This window comes from Pantherophis guttatus, chromosome 2 (genome assembly GCF_059756535.1).
Source record: "Pantherophis guttatus breed Tessera chromosome 2, ASM5975653v1, whole genome shotgun sequence".
In the NCBI taxonomy this organism is placed as follows: Eukaryota; Metazoa; Chordata; class Lepidosauria; order Squamata; family Colubridae; genus Pantherophis; species Pantherophis guttatus.
Genome location: NC_142064.1, coordinates 253,866,072 through 253,884,525, shown reverse-complemented (window position 1 = coordinate 253,884,525; position 18,454 = coordinate 253,866,072). Strand labels below are relative to the sequence as shown.

Here is an 18,454-nt window from a genome sequence, read left to right as displayed (position 1 = left end):
CTATCACTACTTTATTATAATTCATTATTATATTAATTAGGAGATGGAACAGTTACCCATTTTTCCCAATCCAGCCATCTGGATTTTTTTTCTCCAAAGAGATGTCATAGAAGCCATGGAGTTGAACTTTCTTAAAACATGGTGGAAAAAAGGAATAGCAATAGCAATAGCACTTCGATTTATATACCGCTTTACAGTGCTTTACAGCCCTCTCTAAACTGTTTACAGAGTCAGCATATTGCCCCCAAACAATTTGGGTCCTCATTTTACCCACCTTGGAGGGATGGAAGGCTGAGTCAACCTGAACCTGGTGAGACTCACACTGCCAAATTGCAGGCAGCCAGCAGTCAGCAGAAGTAACCTGCAGTACTGCACTCTAACCACTGCGCCACCACATCTCGTCAATCAAATGGTAATGGAGTGATCATCCTTAGAAATTGAGGTTCTAAGTCTCAACAGACCTAGAAATATCTGCCCTCAACTCACTACTTGTCTCCTGATCATCTTCAACCCAGAATTGTCCACAAAGCACCAGTTGTGTACTGACGATTGCAATTAAGGAACAACCCTCCCCCTCTTTGAATGAAACATCATTTATAGGGTTGGCTCTCTGAAGGCAATTATGTAATTGCTTCAAACTGGCTGTTTAAGAAGCTCAAGGAATTGGTTAGTTTCTCGTTTGAAGACTGTGAAACTTGCAATTGCCATTAACAACAAGCTCTGGAAGATGGATGTAGATGGACTTGCCTATATGGACCCACAAAACAGAGACTTGCCAGCTTCTAAACAGAGCAAAGGTAACGACTTAAAGCTATTTTTTTACTGCCCTCTGCATGTCGGCAGTAATTTTTTTTAAGGCAATTTAAGAAGATGGTGAAAGTGAATCCAGTCCCTAGGAGTTTTAGCTTTTTTATTGTAGAGAGAAAAAAAAAGAGAAAGCGAAGACTGTCTTTCCTAATATCTATAGATGCGTGCAGGTTTTTTTTTTTTTTTTTGTTCCTGGAGAATACATCTGAAATCTACAGAGTAAATTTGCCATTTTGATTGGCGGGCACGGTGAGCAACTGAGCTTTTAAACGTTAAGCAAATTTGTTCATTTCCTGCAATGGGGCAAGATCTTGGAGGGATTAAAAAATAGATTTAAAATTTGTGATAATAGTGGAAAAGGTTTGATGCTACCCACAATGGAGGAATGGTTGCTGAAGATGATGGAAAAATTAATTTCTAATATGTTAATGTTCTAATGATGATGGTTAAAATAGCTTCAGAGGAAAAACAGTATCTACATCTGTAAGCTGATTGGAAACCCCTTTTAGACTTTCTGAATGAATTGGAAAAAAGATGTTCTTATGATTTATGGTTTTGATCAGGGGTGAAATCCATCAGGTTCTGACGGGTTCTGGAGAACCAGTAGCGGAAATTTTGAGTAGTTTGGAGAAAAAGCAAATACCACCTCTGGCTGGCCCCAGAGTGGGGTGGAATGGAGATTTTTCAATATCCTTCCCCCAGGAGTGGGGAGGGAATGGAGATTTTGCAGTATCCTTCCCCTGACACACCCACCAAGCCACACCATGCCCACCAAGCCACGCCCACAGAACCGGTAGTGAAAACATTTTGGATTTCATCACTGGTTTTGATGATTAGAAAAAAAACCTGGATAATAGAAAACATGAGAGATACTTTTTTTTTGCAATCATAGGTAAAAATAATTTTAAAGTTGTATTTACATTTTCTGCAAAGGAAATCGGAGGTTCCTTGTATTTCTTTGTCATTCATTCATTTATTCTTTCTGCACTTTTTCTTTCTCTCCTTGTTTCTTCTATTCTTTGCCTGTGTTATTGTAAGTTCTTTCTAAACTTTGAATAAAATTATTATAAAAATTGAAGTTTTTTTTATCGATTGAAGTTCCTGTATTCCAACTTCCTATGTTCTAACAACTTTTTCGTGTCTGTATAACGGCTCTTCATATAACATTTTTTTTTTTTTTTACAAAATGCACTTCAAAAAAAATACTCCTTCCTTGTCAGACTTTTTTTTTTAAATTTAAAATTTTATTTTAATTCAAACATCATCTTCCATTAAACAGTGTGTCATCTGGGTACAAATATTTTGTGCAAATATTTTATACAATAGCAATTACAATTTACAGTCATATTTATTATTTTATGTATTCTTAACTTAATACTAATAGTAATATATACCATACCTAATAAAGTCTTCTTCTTAACATATTTAACTCTGTTAAAACATTTTCTCTATTTCACTCCTCTGCTTTTTTCCACTTTTCATATTTATTCTCCAACCATTGATAAACTAGTTCCCATCTGTTATAATAATCAAATTGTTCCTTCTCTTTAATTTCAAGTGTTAACCTATTCATTTACGCACATTCTAATATTTTCCTAATCACATTCTCATCCATAGGGATCTCTTCATTTTTCCAATTTTGTGCAAATACAATCCTAGCTGCAGTTATTACATGAATTATCAAATATACATTTTCTTTACTGTAAGTTCCTGGCAAAATCCCCAACAAAAATAATTCAGGTTTCAGATGGATATGCTGTTGTATCATCTCCTCCAACCATATACATATTTTTATCCAATATTTTTTGGCTTTTACGCATGTTCACCACATATGATAATACGACCCCGGTGTCTGGTGGCATTTCCAACATTTTCCTGTCTTCTCCACCATCTTATGATCTGGTCATATTAGGCAGGAGAAAACATTTAAAAATCAAAGAAGATGGAATACATGTCGATGCCCATATGATCTGAAGCTTCTAAAGATAAGCCTGTGTTCTTCAAGGTTCATCTTTAATTTTATCCTTAGGAAAGGGGAGAAGACTGATGTGTTTAGTTTCCCCCAAAGTTCATATCCTGCCATTTCTTATTGATAAAACACTGCATTGAGCGGAGTAATGCATATTAAACAACTCAATTAAAAATTTTATTAAAGTCGCAGACCAGCATAAGGAGGATGGAATACAAACAATCACAGGGGTGGGTTCTACTTACCTTTACTACCGGTTCGCAACGGGATCGCGCACGTGCGCTCGCTTTGCTCATGCATGCGCCTTGCTTCTGCGCATGCACAGATCGCTTCTGATGACGTCAGGGTCAGTGGGCGGAGCCTCCCACCCGTTTTATTTCCGGTTCTATAGAACTGGTCCGAACCAGGGGCAACCCATCACTGATACCTCACTATATCTCTCATAATACCAAACACTCTCAACAAACAATTCAAATACATATTAAGGCCGGTTTGAGACACAGGTGCATTTTAATCACTGTTGTGTAAAACCTGGCAAGGTTTATGTTGTGGCGGGATTAGTGTCTCCAAGCCGCAAGGAGGTATTCAATTGTCCTGTGCATATTTAAAGACTGAGTATTTATAAGATATTGGTGAAATGAGGGCAAGGTGAACGTCTCTGTTGTGCTGGCACAGGAGGAACAGTTTTTAAAGTTTATTTACAGGTAGGTAGTACTTGGCAGTGGTGGGATTCAAGTAATTTAACAACCGGTTCTCTGCCCTAATGATTTCTTCCAACAACCAGTTTGCCAAACTGCTCACAAAGTTAACAACCAATTCTCCCGAAGTGGTGCGAACTGGCTGAATCCCACCACTGGTCCATGGCTTACAACAGTTCATTTAGTGATGCTTCGAAGTTACAGCAACACTGCAAAAAGTACCTTATGACCATTTTTCGCACTTATGATCATTGCAGCACACACACACCCCCGCTGCCATGGTCATGTGATTTACACTCAGATGCTTGACAACTGGTTCATATTTATGACGGTTGCCGTGTCCCAGGGTCATGTGATCCCACTTTGTGTCCTTCTGGCAAACAAAGTCAATGGGAAAACCAGATTCACTTAACAACGGCGTTACTAATTTAACAATTGCAGCGATTCACTTAACCAATGTGGCAAGAAAAGTTGTAAAATGGAGCAAAACCCACTTAATAAATTTCTCACTTAGCAACGTAAATTTGGGGCTCAATTGTGGTTGTACATCAAGGACTACCTATATTAAATGTATAGGCATCCCATCTCACTGTTACAGTGACTTTGACCTCTGCTCTATTGTCTCTCTATGTCTAGAGTCATAGTGACATTGGTTTTCTGGGTAGGGAATTTTCTTGTTTCAAGAGCAACCGAGGAGCAAGTATTAAGCAACTAGATGGACTTCTACATTTTGTCAGTCTTGTGACAAGGGAAGGAGAAACAAAGCCAGGGGGAATCCACTAACCATCTTCCTTAACTATGTGGTCTTTCCTTATCAGCAATGTGCTGCAGCTGCAAAAAAACAAAAAACAAACAAACAAACAAAAAAAGCCAACACAGTTGTAGGCTGTGTTGAGAGAGGGATAGAATCAAGGTCTTGTGAAGTATTAATATCACTTTATAATGCCTTGGTAAGACCACACTTGGGATATTGCACCCAGTTTTGGTCGCCACGATGTAAAAAACATTTTGAGACTTTAGAAAGAGTGCAGAGAAGAGCAACAAAGAGGATTATAGAACTGGAGGCTAAAACATATGACAAACGGTTACAGGAACTGGGAATGTCTAGTTTAATGAAGAGAAGGACTAGGGGAGACATGATAGCAGTGTTCCAGTATCTCAGGGGCTGCCACAAAGAACAGGGAGTTAAGCTATTCTCCAAAGCACCTGAAGGCAGGACAAGAAACAATGGATGGAAACTAATCAAGGAGAGAAGCAATCTAGAACTAAGGAGAAATTTCCTGACAGTTAAAACAATCATTGGAACGACTTGTGGGTGCTCCAACACTGGAGGATTTTAAGAAGAGATTGAACAACCATTTGTCTGAAATGGTATAGGGTTTCCTGCTTGAGCAGGGGTTGGACGAGAAGACCTCCAAGGTCCCTTCCAACTCTGTTATTCTGTCCTGTTCTGTCCTGTCCTGTCCTGTCCTGTCCTGTCCTATCCTATCCTATCCTATCCTATCCTATCCTATCCTATCCTGACAGCACCATCCACAGGTCTCCTTCCTGGAAGAGAAGAAGATCTCTAAATTTTATGCTAGAAGACTTTCTAGGCTGCTCAAGAAAAAATGCAGGGCTGTGCCTCTAGAAAAGATCTCTCACCGAAAAGATTCAAAGCATAGCACCTCATCCCCATAATGTTCTTTGCTAAGCCTGCACCTGCCTACAATTCCTTCTATACAAAACCATATAGTCAAGGCAGTCTGGTGCCAGCTAATACATAAGGAAGCAAAAAAAAAACCCCCAAAACCCATTCATGGCTCCCACTTGTGGCCAAAAGTGGGATTAGCTGGTCTGGAAGAAGTTGAAATTATCCATTGGAAAGACCACAGGTTGATCGTTTTTGGCCTTTGCAAAAGCTGCTGCCTACTTATCATTCGCCCATTGTCCCGAGTCTTCCCTTAAGGCCTTCCCAGGAAACCTTTGGAAAAAGGCAACCTCTTTAGCTTTTAGGTACAAAGCTGGGCTGCCGCATCTCTCGGTTTTAGGTTTCATTTTAACTTTGAAATTGTTCTTCAGTCTTTTATTTCTGGTTCTTATGCTTACAACAGGCTTTGCTGAGGAATTAGTTAAACCAAAAGGAAATATAGGGGAAATGCAAAGCAATCTCTCCTTCAGCGTCTTCTGAAAGGAAATGGAAAACCTTTTAAGAAGAGACTGGACAGCCGCTTGAGCAGGGGGTTGGACTAGAAGATCTCCAAGGTCCCTTTCAGCTCTATTCTGATTGAAAGGGTTGAAGAATGATGGACCCCCCCTTCTGTAACTCTGCTGTCATATCACACGATATAACAAGAGGAGCAGAATTTATAGTGCAACTGAACAATGCCACTTTCATAATTTTGTTCAAGGCAATAAGATCCTGTGGTCACCTGTGGCATCTGCTTTACTTCCCCATCTAATGTCCCTGGGAGGAAGGTTGGGCTGAAAGAGTGAGCCTGACCCTCAAATTGTGGGTTTCCATGGCTGAGTGTAAACCTGGGCCGAAGCCCAATATTTTAATACCCCACAAGACAGTTATGGAAGCTGGTGGAGGGATGGAAGGTTAAACTCTATGGTTAATATCCACAGGTTGTTCCTTTAATCTCTGCTGCAAGATTGTGCTTGGCATTTCAGTGGCGGGAAATGTAGCTCTGGCTGTGCTTTTGATTCTTCTCGTGCGTGGAGGTAAGACAAGTTCTGCAATCTTCTCCTAGCTTGTTATGCTTTTTTCATGCTGCAATGTGTAGTTATAGGAATACACAGAACCTGTATGGGCTTCAGATTCTTTAGCAACGGGTTTGTTGCCCCGTTGCTCGGTGGGTGTGGCCTACTTGGCCACCTGCACCACGGCGGGGTGTGTGTGTGTTTTTCACCCTCCCCAGGCTCCAGAGGCTTTCCTTGAGCCTCCTGGAGGGTGAAAATTGCTTCCCCATGGTCTGGAGGCCGTCTGGGGGCCAGAAACAGGCCCATTTCCTGACTTCGGGAACCTCCGATAGGCCCATTTTTTGCCCTCCCAGACCCTCTGCGCGGCCCCTGCACTTACCTGGAATGATGAACAGGCCGCATGGAGACTCCTGGGAAGGGAGGGGCAGGGTGGGCGTGGCCAGCCAGGGGTGGCATTTGGGGGTTCACTGCACCCCAGCGTTCCTTGGCTAGAGGATCAACCGAACCCTGTCAAGCCCCCAGGAGCCCACCCCTGCATAGAACCATATTCACACCCAAAATATTTTATTTATCTGTTTAATTATTAAATTCAGAAACCACCCATCTCCCTCAGAGGGGAGCACACAAATAAAATATTAAAACATAAAAACGGTATATAAAATGTTTAAAAGAGGCAAGGATAAGTAAAATTCAACATTAAGGTTAATCAAAAGGAGAGGGGAGAACTTTCAGGGTGCTAATCCATGGCTGTGTACTCCACTGTATACTCCAAGCAAAGCCCTCAGACCCATGTTTTACACCTTTCCGAAAGGCTAGGAGAGCGGGGAGGGGGGCAGTCTCACCTCTGTGGGAGGGTAGGATGTTCCAAAAGGTGGGGACAACAGCAGAGAATCTCTCTTCCTGGGATCCCACCAGTCAGAATTGTTTGATGGGGTCCACAACAAGTCTTCCCTACTTTGATCAAGTGGGACAGGCTGATGTACTAGGACAAAGATGATACTGTAGGTAGCCTGGTCTCCTGCCATATAGGGCTTTAAGGATTATAACCAATACTTTGAATTGGACCAGGAAGCAAACTGGGACCCAATGCAGCTTGTGCAGGAAAGGTGTTATATGCCCTGTTCTTTGGGTGCCCAAGTTTCCCTGCACGGCTGCATTCTGTACCAGCTGAAGCTTCTGGATACTTTTCAAGGGTAGCCCCATGTAGAGCACATTGCAATAGTCTAAACAGAAGATGACCATGGCATGAGTGACCGAGCAATTAATAACTTGAATTTGTGAATTGGGTTCATTGGTGAGGAAATCCTTTGAAATGACTGAATCTGAGACAAAGCTACTGAGCTTGTCGATCAGAAAGGTTGGCAGTTCGGCGGTTCGAATCCCAGGTCTCCTGTGTGAGCAGGGGGTTGGACTAGATGACCTCCAAGGTCCCTTCCAACTATGTTACTGTTACTGATGCTTCTTGATATTTTACTCTTATTCATAGGGACTTTGTTTCTTAAAATAACTCAGAATATCAAAAATCTAATGGGGTTTTCTACTTCCCTGAGTCACTTGTGAACCAACATAAAACAGATAGTATGGATGGCATTAAACTCAAATTATTTTTTTAAGATTTCCAGGTTCATGCTTTTTCAAAACCTGCACCTTACCAGATCCGGAGTTGCATGCTCAACTGTATTCCTTGTCGATCTGCTACAAACAGCATAACAGGTAAACTCCAACTGCTCTAGCATTGAGCAACATAGTTATTCCTCTTTGTGGTTTTAACGACTTTCAAGATGTGGTGGAAAAGCTCACACACTGATGAGGTGTTTTCAGAAATAGACTTTGCTCCAGTGACAGGATGATCCAGTGTCCTTTGAAGCTCCACGGTGGTCATTTTGGCTTCCTAGTGTGGCAGGGAAATAAGGGGATAGGATAGGAGAAGTATTTGTGGACCAAACCTGAGAGAAATAACGTTCAGTTATTTCCTAATGGAAATAACATACGTTGGAAGTGTAAAAACAAAGAAGGGACTTTTTACCATCTATATGTGACAAAGCAAAAAAAAATAATTTTTTTTTTTTTGCCTAGTCTTTCTGTCTGAGCTAAGAAATTAAGTTGCTGGTGTTTTCCCTCCCTTTGGGCACAATCCAGCAGAAAATGAAATGCTTTCTTCAGGTATCAAGGGGAGAAAATTCATCAGAGCAGTGGTGAAATCCAAATTTTTTTACAGTTCTGTGGGCGTGGCTTGGTGGGTGTGGCAGGAGAAAGGATACTGCAAAATCCCCATTCCCACCCCAGTCTGGGGCCAGACAGAGATGGCATTTGCCTTTTCTCAGACTACTCAAAATTCCCACTACCGGTTCTCCGAACTACTCAAAATTTCTGCTAGCAGTTCTCCAGAACCTGTCAGAACCTGCACTTTCACTCCTGCATCAGAGGTTTCCAGATGAGGCCAGTTTGAGGAAGATCTATTTCAAGCCCATCCCCAAAAGTAAAGAATTGGAAAAGCAAAGTGATGCACATGATGAACAAAAGAAACGTGTGCCTTCCAGTGAGACAATATCTGCCACCCGAGAATGATTGTACGTTAAAAAACATAGCTGCGTAGTTCAAGGCTACTTATAATAAGTTCACGTCTTGAATTTAGATCCACATCTAATTCAAAACAAGACCTGCATTTTTAGAGGAATGGTTTATAAACATTCTAGATAGGTGTGTAGCAGTGGTGAAATCTGAACCGGTTTGCTACCGGTTTGCTGGTCGTGCATGCGCCATATGCACCACACGCCGTATGTGTGTGTATGTGCAGTATGCATCAAATGTGCATTGCATGCACGCGCACATGCGCAGAATGTGCCAAAAGGAGGGTTGGGAAGGTAAGTAGAACAACGAGGGTGGGGGATCAGCTGTGCCGCGTGATTTAGCTTGGCTAGAAAGCAGGATTTCCTACTTTCTAGCCAAGCTAAACCACGCAGAACAGCTGATCGTTGGAAATACCGGTTCTGAGGAATCAGTAGCTTTTTTTACTACCAGTTTTCCCAAACCAGAGCGAACTGGTAGCATTTCACCCCTGGTGTGTAGGCACTAACACAAGTGAAGCAGTTTCCCTAAGTACCATATCCCTTATGCCTCAATTTCAAAATATCTGAAAGGGTTTAGATGAAACAGTCATACATGGGGAGCTATATACTCCACCTCCTCCTGCTGCTGCTGCTGAATGGAGACATGCCTCCCTGTCCTGGAAGAAGGGCAAAGAGAACCTCCTTTCTCCAAGATAAAACTTCTAAACCAATGTCTCTGGTGATTCACAGTCATCCAGGTCATGGTTGCCCCAAAGGTGCTTTTTTCAAGAGGCAACTGGACTTTCTGGTTTTTCTTTGAAGACGTTTCGCTTCTCATCCAAGAAGCTTATTCAGCTCTAAGGAAGCTTCTTGGATGAGAAGCGAAACGTCTTCAAAGAACAACCAGAAAGTCCAGTTGCCTCTTGAAAAAGTTCTAAAAAAATGCTTCAGGGCTGTTGTGCTTCAAGAGTTTCTGGAATGGAAAGTCGAAAAACGAAGAATGGAAGGATTTAAACTTTAATACAGGTAGTCCTCAATTTACTGAGGTCAAAATTTCCATTGGCAGTTATTAAGTTAGCCATGTCCCATTTTATGACCTTTTTTTGCCATGGTTGTTAAGCAAATCACTGCAGTCAAGTGAATCATGTGATTGTTAAGCAAATCTGGAATCTTCCCCCATTTACTTTGCTTGTCAGAAACTCCCTAGGAAGCTTGCAGATGATAATTCCTAGACCCCAAGATGCTGCATCCATCATAAATACATCCCAGTTATCAAGTGCCCAAATTTTGATCACGTCACTGTGCGGATGCTACAATGGTCATAAGTGTGAGAACCAGTCATAAATCACTTTTTTCAGTGCTGTCACTAAACAAATTATTGTAAGTAGAGAACTACCTATGGAGGCAACAAAGAGAACACGTGAAAGGACAAGATTACACAGCACGGAGATCAACATATCAAAACCAGCAATCATTAATTTGAACAAGAGAGAATTAGAGGAAGGAAGAGTAGGAGCAAAACTAAAGTTTTAATCAAACCTCACTTTTACAGAGAAATGGAAGGAAAAGGATAACTGTTAAAGCCAAACGTCTGTTAGATCAGAATTTATGGAAATTTTATACAAGAGCCATTTTGTGCACAATATAGACAAATAGTATGTAAATTATGCAAACTGTGTATATTAATTATGCAAGGTAATTTTGTAATTTATTTTAATTTACTAATTTTGCATCACCCAGGTAACATTTCTATAAAATACGAAGTCTAGTTTTTTACTATTACATCCAGAGTCAACTGATAGGGTGTCTATAAAGCAGAAGGCTTATGGTATATAATTGAACAAAAGCTATCCTGAAAAGACATACAGCAATTCCTTAATGCAATTGCTATTTTTCCCAGCCAGCTTTATCTTATTACTTCCAGTTCTTCCAAGGTTTTGGGGCAGAAAGCCTTATTCCTTGACCCAATCAGACAAAATGTTTGTTTTCTAAAATTCATGAGCTAAGAAAAACTAGATGGCATGCAAAGGATGGCAATTCCTTCTCCCCAAAACTGTTTTCTTTCTTTCAAACAGCAAACCTGACTCTGGATCCATCCACAGCTCACCCCCAGCTCTACGTATCTCCAGATTTGAAAAGCGTAAGATGGAAAGGCATGAAACAGCAAGTGAACGGCAGTCCTCTGAGATACGAACTTTTGGCCAGTGTCCTAAGCCACGAGAGCTTTAGCTCTGGGAAGCTTTGCTGGGAGGTAGAGGTGGTCAGAGAAGGAAACTGGTGGGGGGTGGGGATTGTTAGGGAGTCTGCAAACCGAAATGGGCCCATTGCCCTTCATCCAAGTGGAGGTTACTGGGGAGTGCAGCGAATTGAAGGCCAGCACCAAGCCATCACTCATCCCAGGACAAATTTGTCACTGAGTCGTTCGCCGAGAAGGATCCGAGTTTCTCTGGACTATTCAGAAGGCCTCATAGCATTCTTTGATGGTGACACGAATGCTGAACTCTTCACTTTTCCTAAAGCAAATTTTGCTAGAGAGAAGATTCACGCTTGGTTCTTGATCCATAAGTGGAATGGACAGCTTCTGCTCCATCCATGAGATAGTGGAGCAAAGGGGTCATCACACTGAAGACCTTCAGACTATCTGCCTTCAGCTCTCCTCCACTCCTTGTGTTTTCCATGCACACCATTGTCATGAGTGTCTTTGACTTCCTTTGACTTTCCTTTCCCCTTTTGATGTAGAAGACAACTGCATTATCTTCTAAATCAAAGGTCTCCTTCTATCTCACCTTCCTCATGTCTCCCAATGCCACCCCTAGCAAGCTAACCAGAGTCAACTATTTAAGGGATGAAAAAGCTCCCAGATTTTTTCAGACATTCAAGTAACAAAAAACAACATATCCACAGAGATTAAAACACAGGGGGAAATGGATATTTTTAAAAGAAAGGGGATGTTTTAAGAGAGGACCCCACCAATGTTCTACCAGGAATCAGATCGCTATGGAAGCATCTTAGATAACTTTTAAGTCTTCACACAATGCTCGCTTCACTTTCTGAGGAACATCTACTGCATGTTCTTTCTAATTTCTGAATGTAGGGGCTCGGCAAGGCATTTGCTGAATTCCTCTTTTCAGTGCTTTTTAATATTACCCCTTGGCCAAAAAAGAAGAAATAATTGAGCCCACTGCCCAATTATCTAACATTCAGAACCTCAAAGGAAAAGGGGTAAAATTGTGCCTCATTTTAGCAAGTTGTGGAAAGCTGACCATGTGTTTTTAGCAATAAATTATGATTATAAAACTCTGTCATGACTCAAGTTGTTTACTGTGAATTGAAAGAAGGAACTTCATGACCATCTAGAATTCACCCATTAGGAATAATGCCAATTGATGAGATCTATAAGCCCCGAAACTACATTTCGATGGGCAAAGAGTAGATGAAACTGAGATCTCCTCTAATAATTTGGAATCTGGAGACAAAAATCACTTTTTCCTGCCTTCTCTGGGAAACCCAAAATCAAGTAAGTCAGGAGTAGACTCATTGGAAGACAAAGAACTCTCTTTTGTTTCCCTAATTAACTTGACAAAGTGTGTTAGACTGTTATTATCATTGTATATGGAATTTCCTGACACAATTCTATACATTTAACATGCATTGCTTCTGTGAGGTTACACCATACTAAGCAAAAGCCTTTGGTTCTTTGGTATAGACCAGGGTGTCAAACTGGATTTCTTTGAGGGCCACATCAATATTGTAGTTCTTCTCTACAGGCTGGGGGGGGGGAGGGAGTGGGGGGGACGGATGCCTCCTGCAGCATCTTGCCACCCCTCGTTTTTGGCCTCCATGGCTTTCTGCAGCATACTCCTGGCTGAAAACAGGACGCACGGAGGCCCTGTAAGGCTTCTATGCAGCCCGTTTTCAGCCTCCCCGGACTCCTGCAGCATGTTCAGGCCAAAAACAGGCCATGCGGAGGTCCTGTGAGGCCCATTTTCAGCCTCCCTGGCCTCCTACAGAACTCTTCAGGCCAAAAACAGGCCATGGGATGGCTGCACACAGGTCTCCTGCGGCCCATTTTGGCCGGCAGAGGCACTGTGGTCTGGTTCTTTGATACTTCCAGGTCAGGCCTGTGGGCCAGATTTAAGCACCCAGCAGGCCAAATTTGGCCCGTGGGCCTTGAGTTTGACACCCTGGGTATAGACCTTTTTCCTGTTCTTCTCATAAGTGCCCAAACACAGTTAAAGTGTTCCCAGACTCTCATAATCAGAGTTTAATCATAGGAACTTTAAAATCATCTCCATTTGTAACTATTTCTTTGCTCCTATCAAGTTCCAACTTTCACGGAGCCTTTTGCTGGGAAGACAGACGTCTGCCTAGACACACTGTGGAATCTGCTTGGCTGGTTCAGATGCACCATTGCAGTTGTGTTCACTTTTCATTCATGTTTCCTATACTGAATTTAAGAAAAAAAAAATTCCCCATGTTGCGTGTAAGTCCTGTATAGAATTTATTGGTTATAAGTGGAAGGCCATCAGCCCAAAATGGCCTCTTTGGGAGATCAATTGTTAAACTATATTGTTGTGGATTTAATAAGACAAACACAACTTTTAGATTAATCAGAGACAAATTTTATATATTACGCAATAGGTTCAAGGCTCTGTACATGAAGCGTTGAACAAAGACAGAAATTAGGTACAATGGTTTTATACCCTTCTAGACAAAGGATTCTGTTAACTCAGCAATTCATATGGTCATATACATTTATCATTTTTAATTGACATTTTCTAATTACTGAGTTTGCAGAACAGTTATAATAATTCTTCTAAAAAGTTACTGAAGCATAGATTCAAATCATCTTCTGACGATAGACAACTTTTAACTCATGTGGATCCCCTTGACCTAACCAACCTTTAAGCTGTATGTCATTAGAATGTTCCTTTCTTCTGACAACTTAGAGGCCTCCTAAAGGAAACAAAAGGATTTTGGCTGAGTTTGTAATTTTTCCAACCGGAAGCATTGCTTTTTAGAATAGAGTGAATAGAAAGTTATCCAGTGGTGATCTATCAGAGCCCGCTTCATTACATTATTCCCCCCTCTGAAAGTTTTTCAATGCAGAAACTTTCACTATTCTCATATAATTTTAACTTCTGAGTATACAAAGTTCCAATAAACAAATCTACCATATATAGGGTCTAACAAAAGATAATTAATAAAAGTAAAGGATAGGTAGTTCTTGATTGTTTTTTTTATTTTCCACTCTCTTGATTCTTGGGGAGATTCTCTACCTTTTTCTACAGGTTCCATTTCCTCATATGGGTCTGCCTCAGAATCTTTATGTTCTTCCACAGGATAGGGACCAAGTTGATTAAGAAAATGTTCTGTCAAAGCTAGTTCCTTTTCAACTTGAATCTCCTTTACTGCTCTTATTGATAGATGTTTCAGCATAGGGATTGCACAAGGAATAAAAACTAGGCCTGCCACAGCCATATTAATCCACCCGGATCCAGGCAACCAAGAAAACCACATGTCAGTTGTTTATAACCTCTGACCTATCTTGGAAGCCCTATCCTGCAATTCCTTGGCAATTTCTCTGACCACACCTGATTCGTTACATGTTCCTGTCCAGTTTGTTGATAAACACAAATATGCATCCTTTCCACATAAGAAGATTTATGGAAAAGGCATGCACTCAGTAGTTTCTTGCATTAGTCCAAACCCCTAAGTCCCTGCCACAAACATTCCTGCCAGTGGTTGCAATGGGACTTCCAGTGAGGGGTCCTTCTGTTTATCTCTGAGAATTGGTCCTTCAAAAACATATCGAGAGGTAGTATTTCCAGGTGGAAAAAGGATACACAAATCTGATTTGGACTTTAAGTTGAACCAGAGCGGAAATTCTGAAGGTTGAAATGGTCTTGGACAGATTCCATCCACCCCACTTTCCATTCTTAAAGTTTATTTCTGGTAGCCTTTGTTCTAACCCAGAGTTGTGGTTTGACAGGAACAGCATGATAAGATGCAGGGCTAGCAGATAAACATAAGCAGCATTTCTGACCTAGGGTAGGGTCATACTGTTTAACAAGATCTTGGCTTTATTCCAAAATCCGTGATATATAGTCTCCTCTATGCAATTGTTGTAGAGGCCCATTTTCCTTATCTATTCCCCCCTCAGCTGGGAATGTCAATAGTGCAACCTTAGGTGGTGGAGTTGACTTAGGTCTAAAGTAAGAACCCCGTGCATAGACAATGCGTTTTTGGCGGGAGTGAACTTGACCTAAAGTGTCTCTACTTGGGGAATCAATGTTCATCTTATGTTCACTTGAGAGTCCTAGTGCAAATAATGTCCAAAGCCATAAACAAATCATAATCAACTATGGTGTGAAGCTCACTACGTCAGGGAAAGGGTTAGTGGTGTGTGTGGTTTGGGATATAGCAGTAGCAAGAAAAATTAGGCCTACCACAAAAATGTTCCTTATATATGTAAAACAAAATTACTAGCAAGATTAGAAAAACAAGTACCCACAAAACGTACTCCCAAACTTCTAATAACATTAGCATGTGTAAGAAAGAGTTATATTAAAGCTAAGAAAATGTATATGTGCAATGTGAAGGTAGTTTCCTCTTGATGAATCTTCCGCCGTGCGTTGAGAATCAGTTTCCGGAGTGATTCAGCAGGGCTGATGATCACCACCGTGCGTTGAGAGTTTGTTCCCGGTAGAACTCAGCAGGGTGTATTTTTCTTAAACTCCCGCGCCAATGGTCTGTCAGTTTTTTTTTTTTTTGTTACCTGGTATCAGTCTCATCCAGTGGATCCAGGATTGTCCTTCTAAGATCTTAAAAACACAATTACAAAACCAATACATCTGGGCGAGTGCGCAAAGGAATCTGAGCAGTTGTAGTCCTTTTCAGTTGGGAAACAGCATAGGCAACCACTGAATCCTAAGAAAGAAAAAATACAAAAATAGTCCAGATGATGAAGAACGCTATTCCCACTGGTGGCTGCCTACCAGTCCCTTGGGTCTTTTGGATCATCAACTTCAATGGATTTCCTTGATGAGATTGGGCCCGTTCACTTGAGGTCTAACTTCCATCCAGTTTGGATTAACATCCAATCATTGTGGTGGAATTTGTGGACTGGAAACTTCAAAGGTGGTGTTTGGGCTAATAGTCCTTATTTCCTAAAAACTTCAAAATATCTGGACAGGTTATACACATATTGTTTCAATACTTTGTCTCTGGTTTCCAAAGAAGTAATGCATATGCTTCCTGTAGTGAAAACTACTCCAAACAACAGTTCATATGATGATAATCTGTCTAGGTTGGGTAAAACTTTTGACACCACTATTGCTGTAGCATTACTGCAGATAAAAGCTGCAACCCACCTTATGAGGTGGTTCACTATGACTAATAAATATTTTACACTCCCCACTTTTGGTAATTCTGTAAAATCCACATGAATACATTGAAATGGTCTTAAAGCTGGTGGTACCTCTTACCCATCTGTTGTTTTCTGACAGCATGTTCATTCACCTTTTTACAAACCAAACATTTGTTTATAATTGATGTTACTAAAGGATATATCCCAATACAACCATAGCTTAGTTTAAAAGTTCATATACAATAGCTTGAAGTCCCCAATGACTCCACCCATATTTTGCCAAATGATGTCCAGAGACTAAGGGTTACAATGCATTAAGCAATAGCCGTCATAAAGTCAGCTTATTGCCCCCCACAAACTGGGTCCTCAATTCACCTACCTTAGAAAGGATGGAAGGCTGAGTCAACCTTGAGCCTGGTGAGATTCGAATTTACAGTAATTGCAGACAGCTGGTGTTAAATTACAATGCATTTGTCTACTGAGCTATCCAGGCTCCCTGTCCATAGAGCTTAATTTAATGAATACAATTCAAAGGTTTGAGCAGACCAATTTCGAGGCAATTTGTCTCCAGGGGGTGTCCCTCCAAATCAGGTCTTGTTTTTGTATGTAAACCAATTATTTCAACACCATAATGTTCTCATCCAAGGTGATCCATTGATCTGGTGTTGGTTAAGAACTGTGCTTGATTCAAATTGTGATCTGTAGGGAAAATCAAATTTGTCTGCTGCATTAAAATTGTTTCATTGTTGTTTAGAATCTTGAATCAGATAACCACCACTGAAGGATAGTTCTAACTTGATGTGGGGTGCTTACAATGAGGGCTCCCCAAAGGTCAATTTCCTACTTTCTGAGCCAACACCCCTCGTGCAATTCAATTTGTGTGTGTGTGTGTGTGTGCCTACAAAGAGACTGAATGGCTTTTCCAAATTTGGCAAACCCAATACAGGAGCCCTGGTTAAAGCCTGTTTCAAATTTTCAAGGCTTCCTCTTTCCTGTCCCTCCCATTTCAAACTCCAAGGTCCAGATTCAATTAATTTTGCATAGAATTATCTTAATTCTTGCTTGTTTATAGATGGAGGCGGAGACGCCGCCCCTCCTTTCTATCAGGAGTGATATTTTTTTTAACTACTCCTGTGGGGGGGGGGAGTCTTTCCCTTTAAAGATTGCTGAAAGGCAGAGCTTTCCCTTCCTGAATTCAAAACTCCTGGAATCAGTTTATTGTTCCTAGTAAGGCAAGCAAGAAACAAACACATCTTTTATTCTTCTTTTGTCGTGGAAAATAAGGTGGCGTCTCAGTTTCTTAATGGCCCATTGGTAAAGGTGGGGGCTGAACTCTGCCTGAGTTTCTGCTTATTTTCTTTAGGGGAATTTTCTTGTGCTTTTAATATTGAGCTTCTCAAATCTTCCAACACTCCCTTCACTGATTAAGTATATTCAAATGCTTTGTTCACTTTATCTGATCTCTGTCAACGAAAAACACCTCTTCTTTGGATCGGGCAATCTTTAACGCTGTCTTCCCTGCCCATATCACCACTTCTCTTCTACTTCTTAGCACTTCCACATTTCAATCTGCCAACTTCCATAACTTTCCAAAAACAAATCACATACCTTCTCCTTTCCATCAATTCTACTTTCTCTAACTCCTTCTTATACAATTCTCCTACCGCTGTCAGCACAAGTCTGTGTAGACAAACTTAAAGGCAACTTTCTGACTTCCCTTAAAACTTCCTCTCTTCCTTCAACCACCGCACATCCCCCCATAAACAAACCAGCCCCTCAGCACCAACACCTAATCTCCCCGCAAACTGAAGTGAACAAAAACAAGCACACTCTCGAGGCAGAATCCAACACCCTAGACAAAAATGCCACTGAATCTCTCCCACCACACATCGCAATTTCCAACTCATCTCTGTGACAATTCCCAAAAAGGCAGCAGTTTATGCTGCTGACAAACAAACAAACAACAAACAAACATACAAACGAACAAACGTGCCATCTGTTAAGTATGCAGAATGCACGCAGACATAAAAACATTAAGGAGACAGCTTCAAAAATAAAACAAACAATCTAAATGAGGTATTTTGAGTCAATACTCTGAAATATAATTGAGTATGAAAGTATTTGAAACGTCAAAAATTTTTAATTGACATTTCCTAATTACTGAGTTTGCAGAACAGTTATAATAATTCTTCTAAAAAGTTACTGAAGCATAGATTCAAATCATCTTCTGACGATAGACAACTTTTAACTCATGTGGATCCCCTTGACCTAACCAACCTTTAAGCTGTATGTCATTAGAATGTTCCTTTCTTCTGACAACTTAGAGGCCTCCTAGAGAAACCAAAAGGATTTTGGCTGAGTTTGTACTTTTTCCAAC

General features: G+C 40.9%; 1 protein-coding gene across 1 annotated transcript; it reads left to right on the top strand.

The window, feature by feature from the left end:
- Positions 1-675: 675 nt before the first annotated feature.
- LOC117668064 (E3 ubiquitin-protein ligase TRIM15-like) lies at positions 676-12,008 on the top strand. The gene is made up of 4 exons (XM_034421759.3): positions 676-797; positions 6,085-6,180; positions 7,774-7,872; positions 10,784-12,008. The coding sequence occupies exons 1-4, from the start codon at positions 728-730 to the stop codon at positions 11,302-11,304; spliced, it is 786 nt and encodes a 261-aa protein (XP_034277650.2). The 5' UTR covers positions 676-727; the 3' UTR covers positions 11,305-12,008.
- The last annotated feature ends 6,446 nt before the right edge of the window (positions 12,009-18,454 follow it).

Excerpts from the sequence above, each read along its gene's own strand:
- LOC117668064 (XM_034421759.3), top strand. The coding sequence starts at position 728 with ATGGATGTAGATGGACTTGCCTATATGGACCCACAAAACAGAGACTTG. Across the intron at positions 798-6,084 it reads AGCTTCTAAACAGAGCAAAG|GTTGTTCCTTTAATCTCTGC; the intron begins GTAACGACTTAA and ends TAATATCCACAG. Across the intron at positions 7,873-10,783 it reads TGCTACAAACAGCATAACAG|CAAACCTGACTCTGGATCCA; the intron begins GTAAACTCCAAC and ends TCTTTCAAACAG.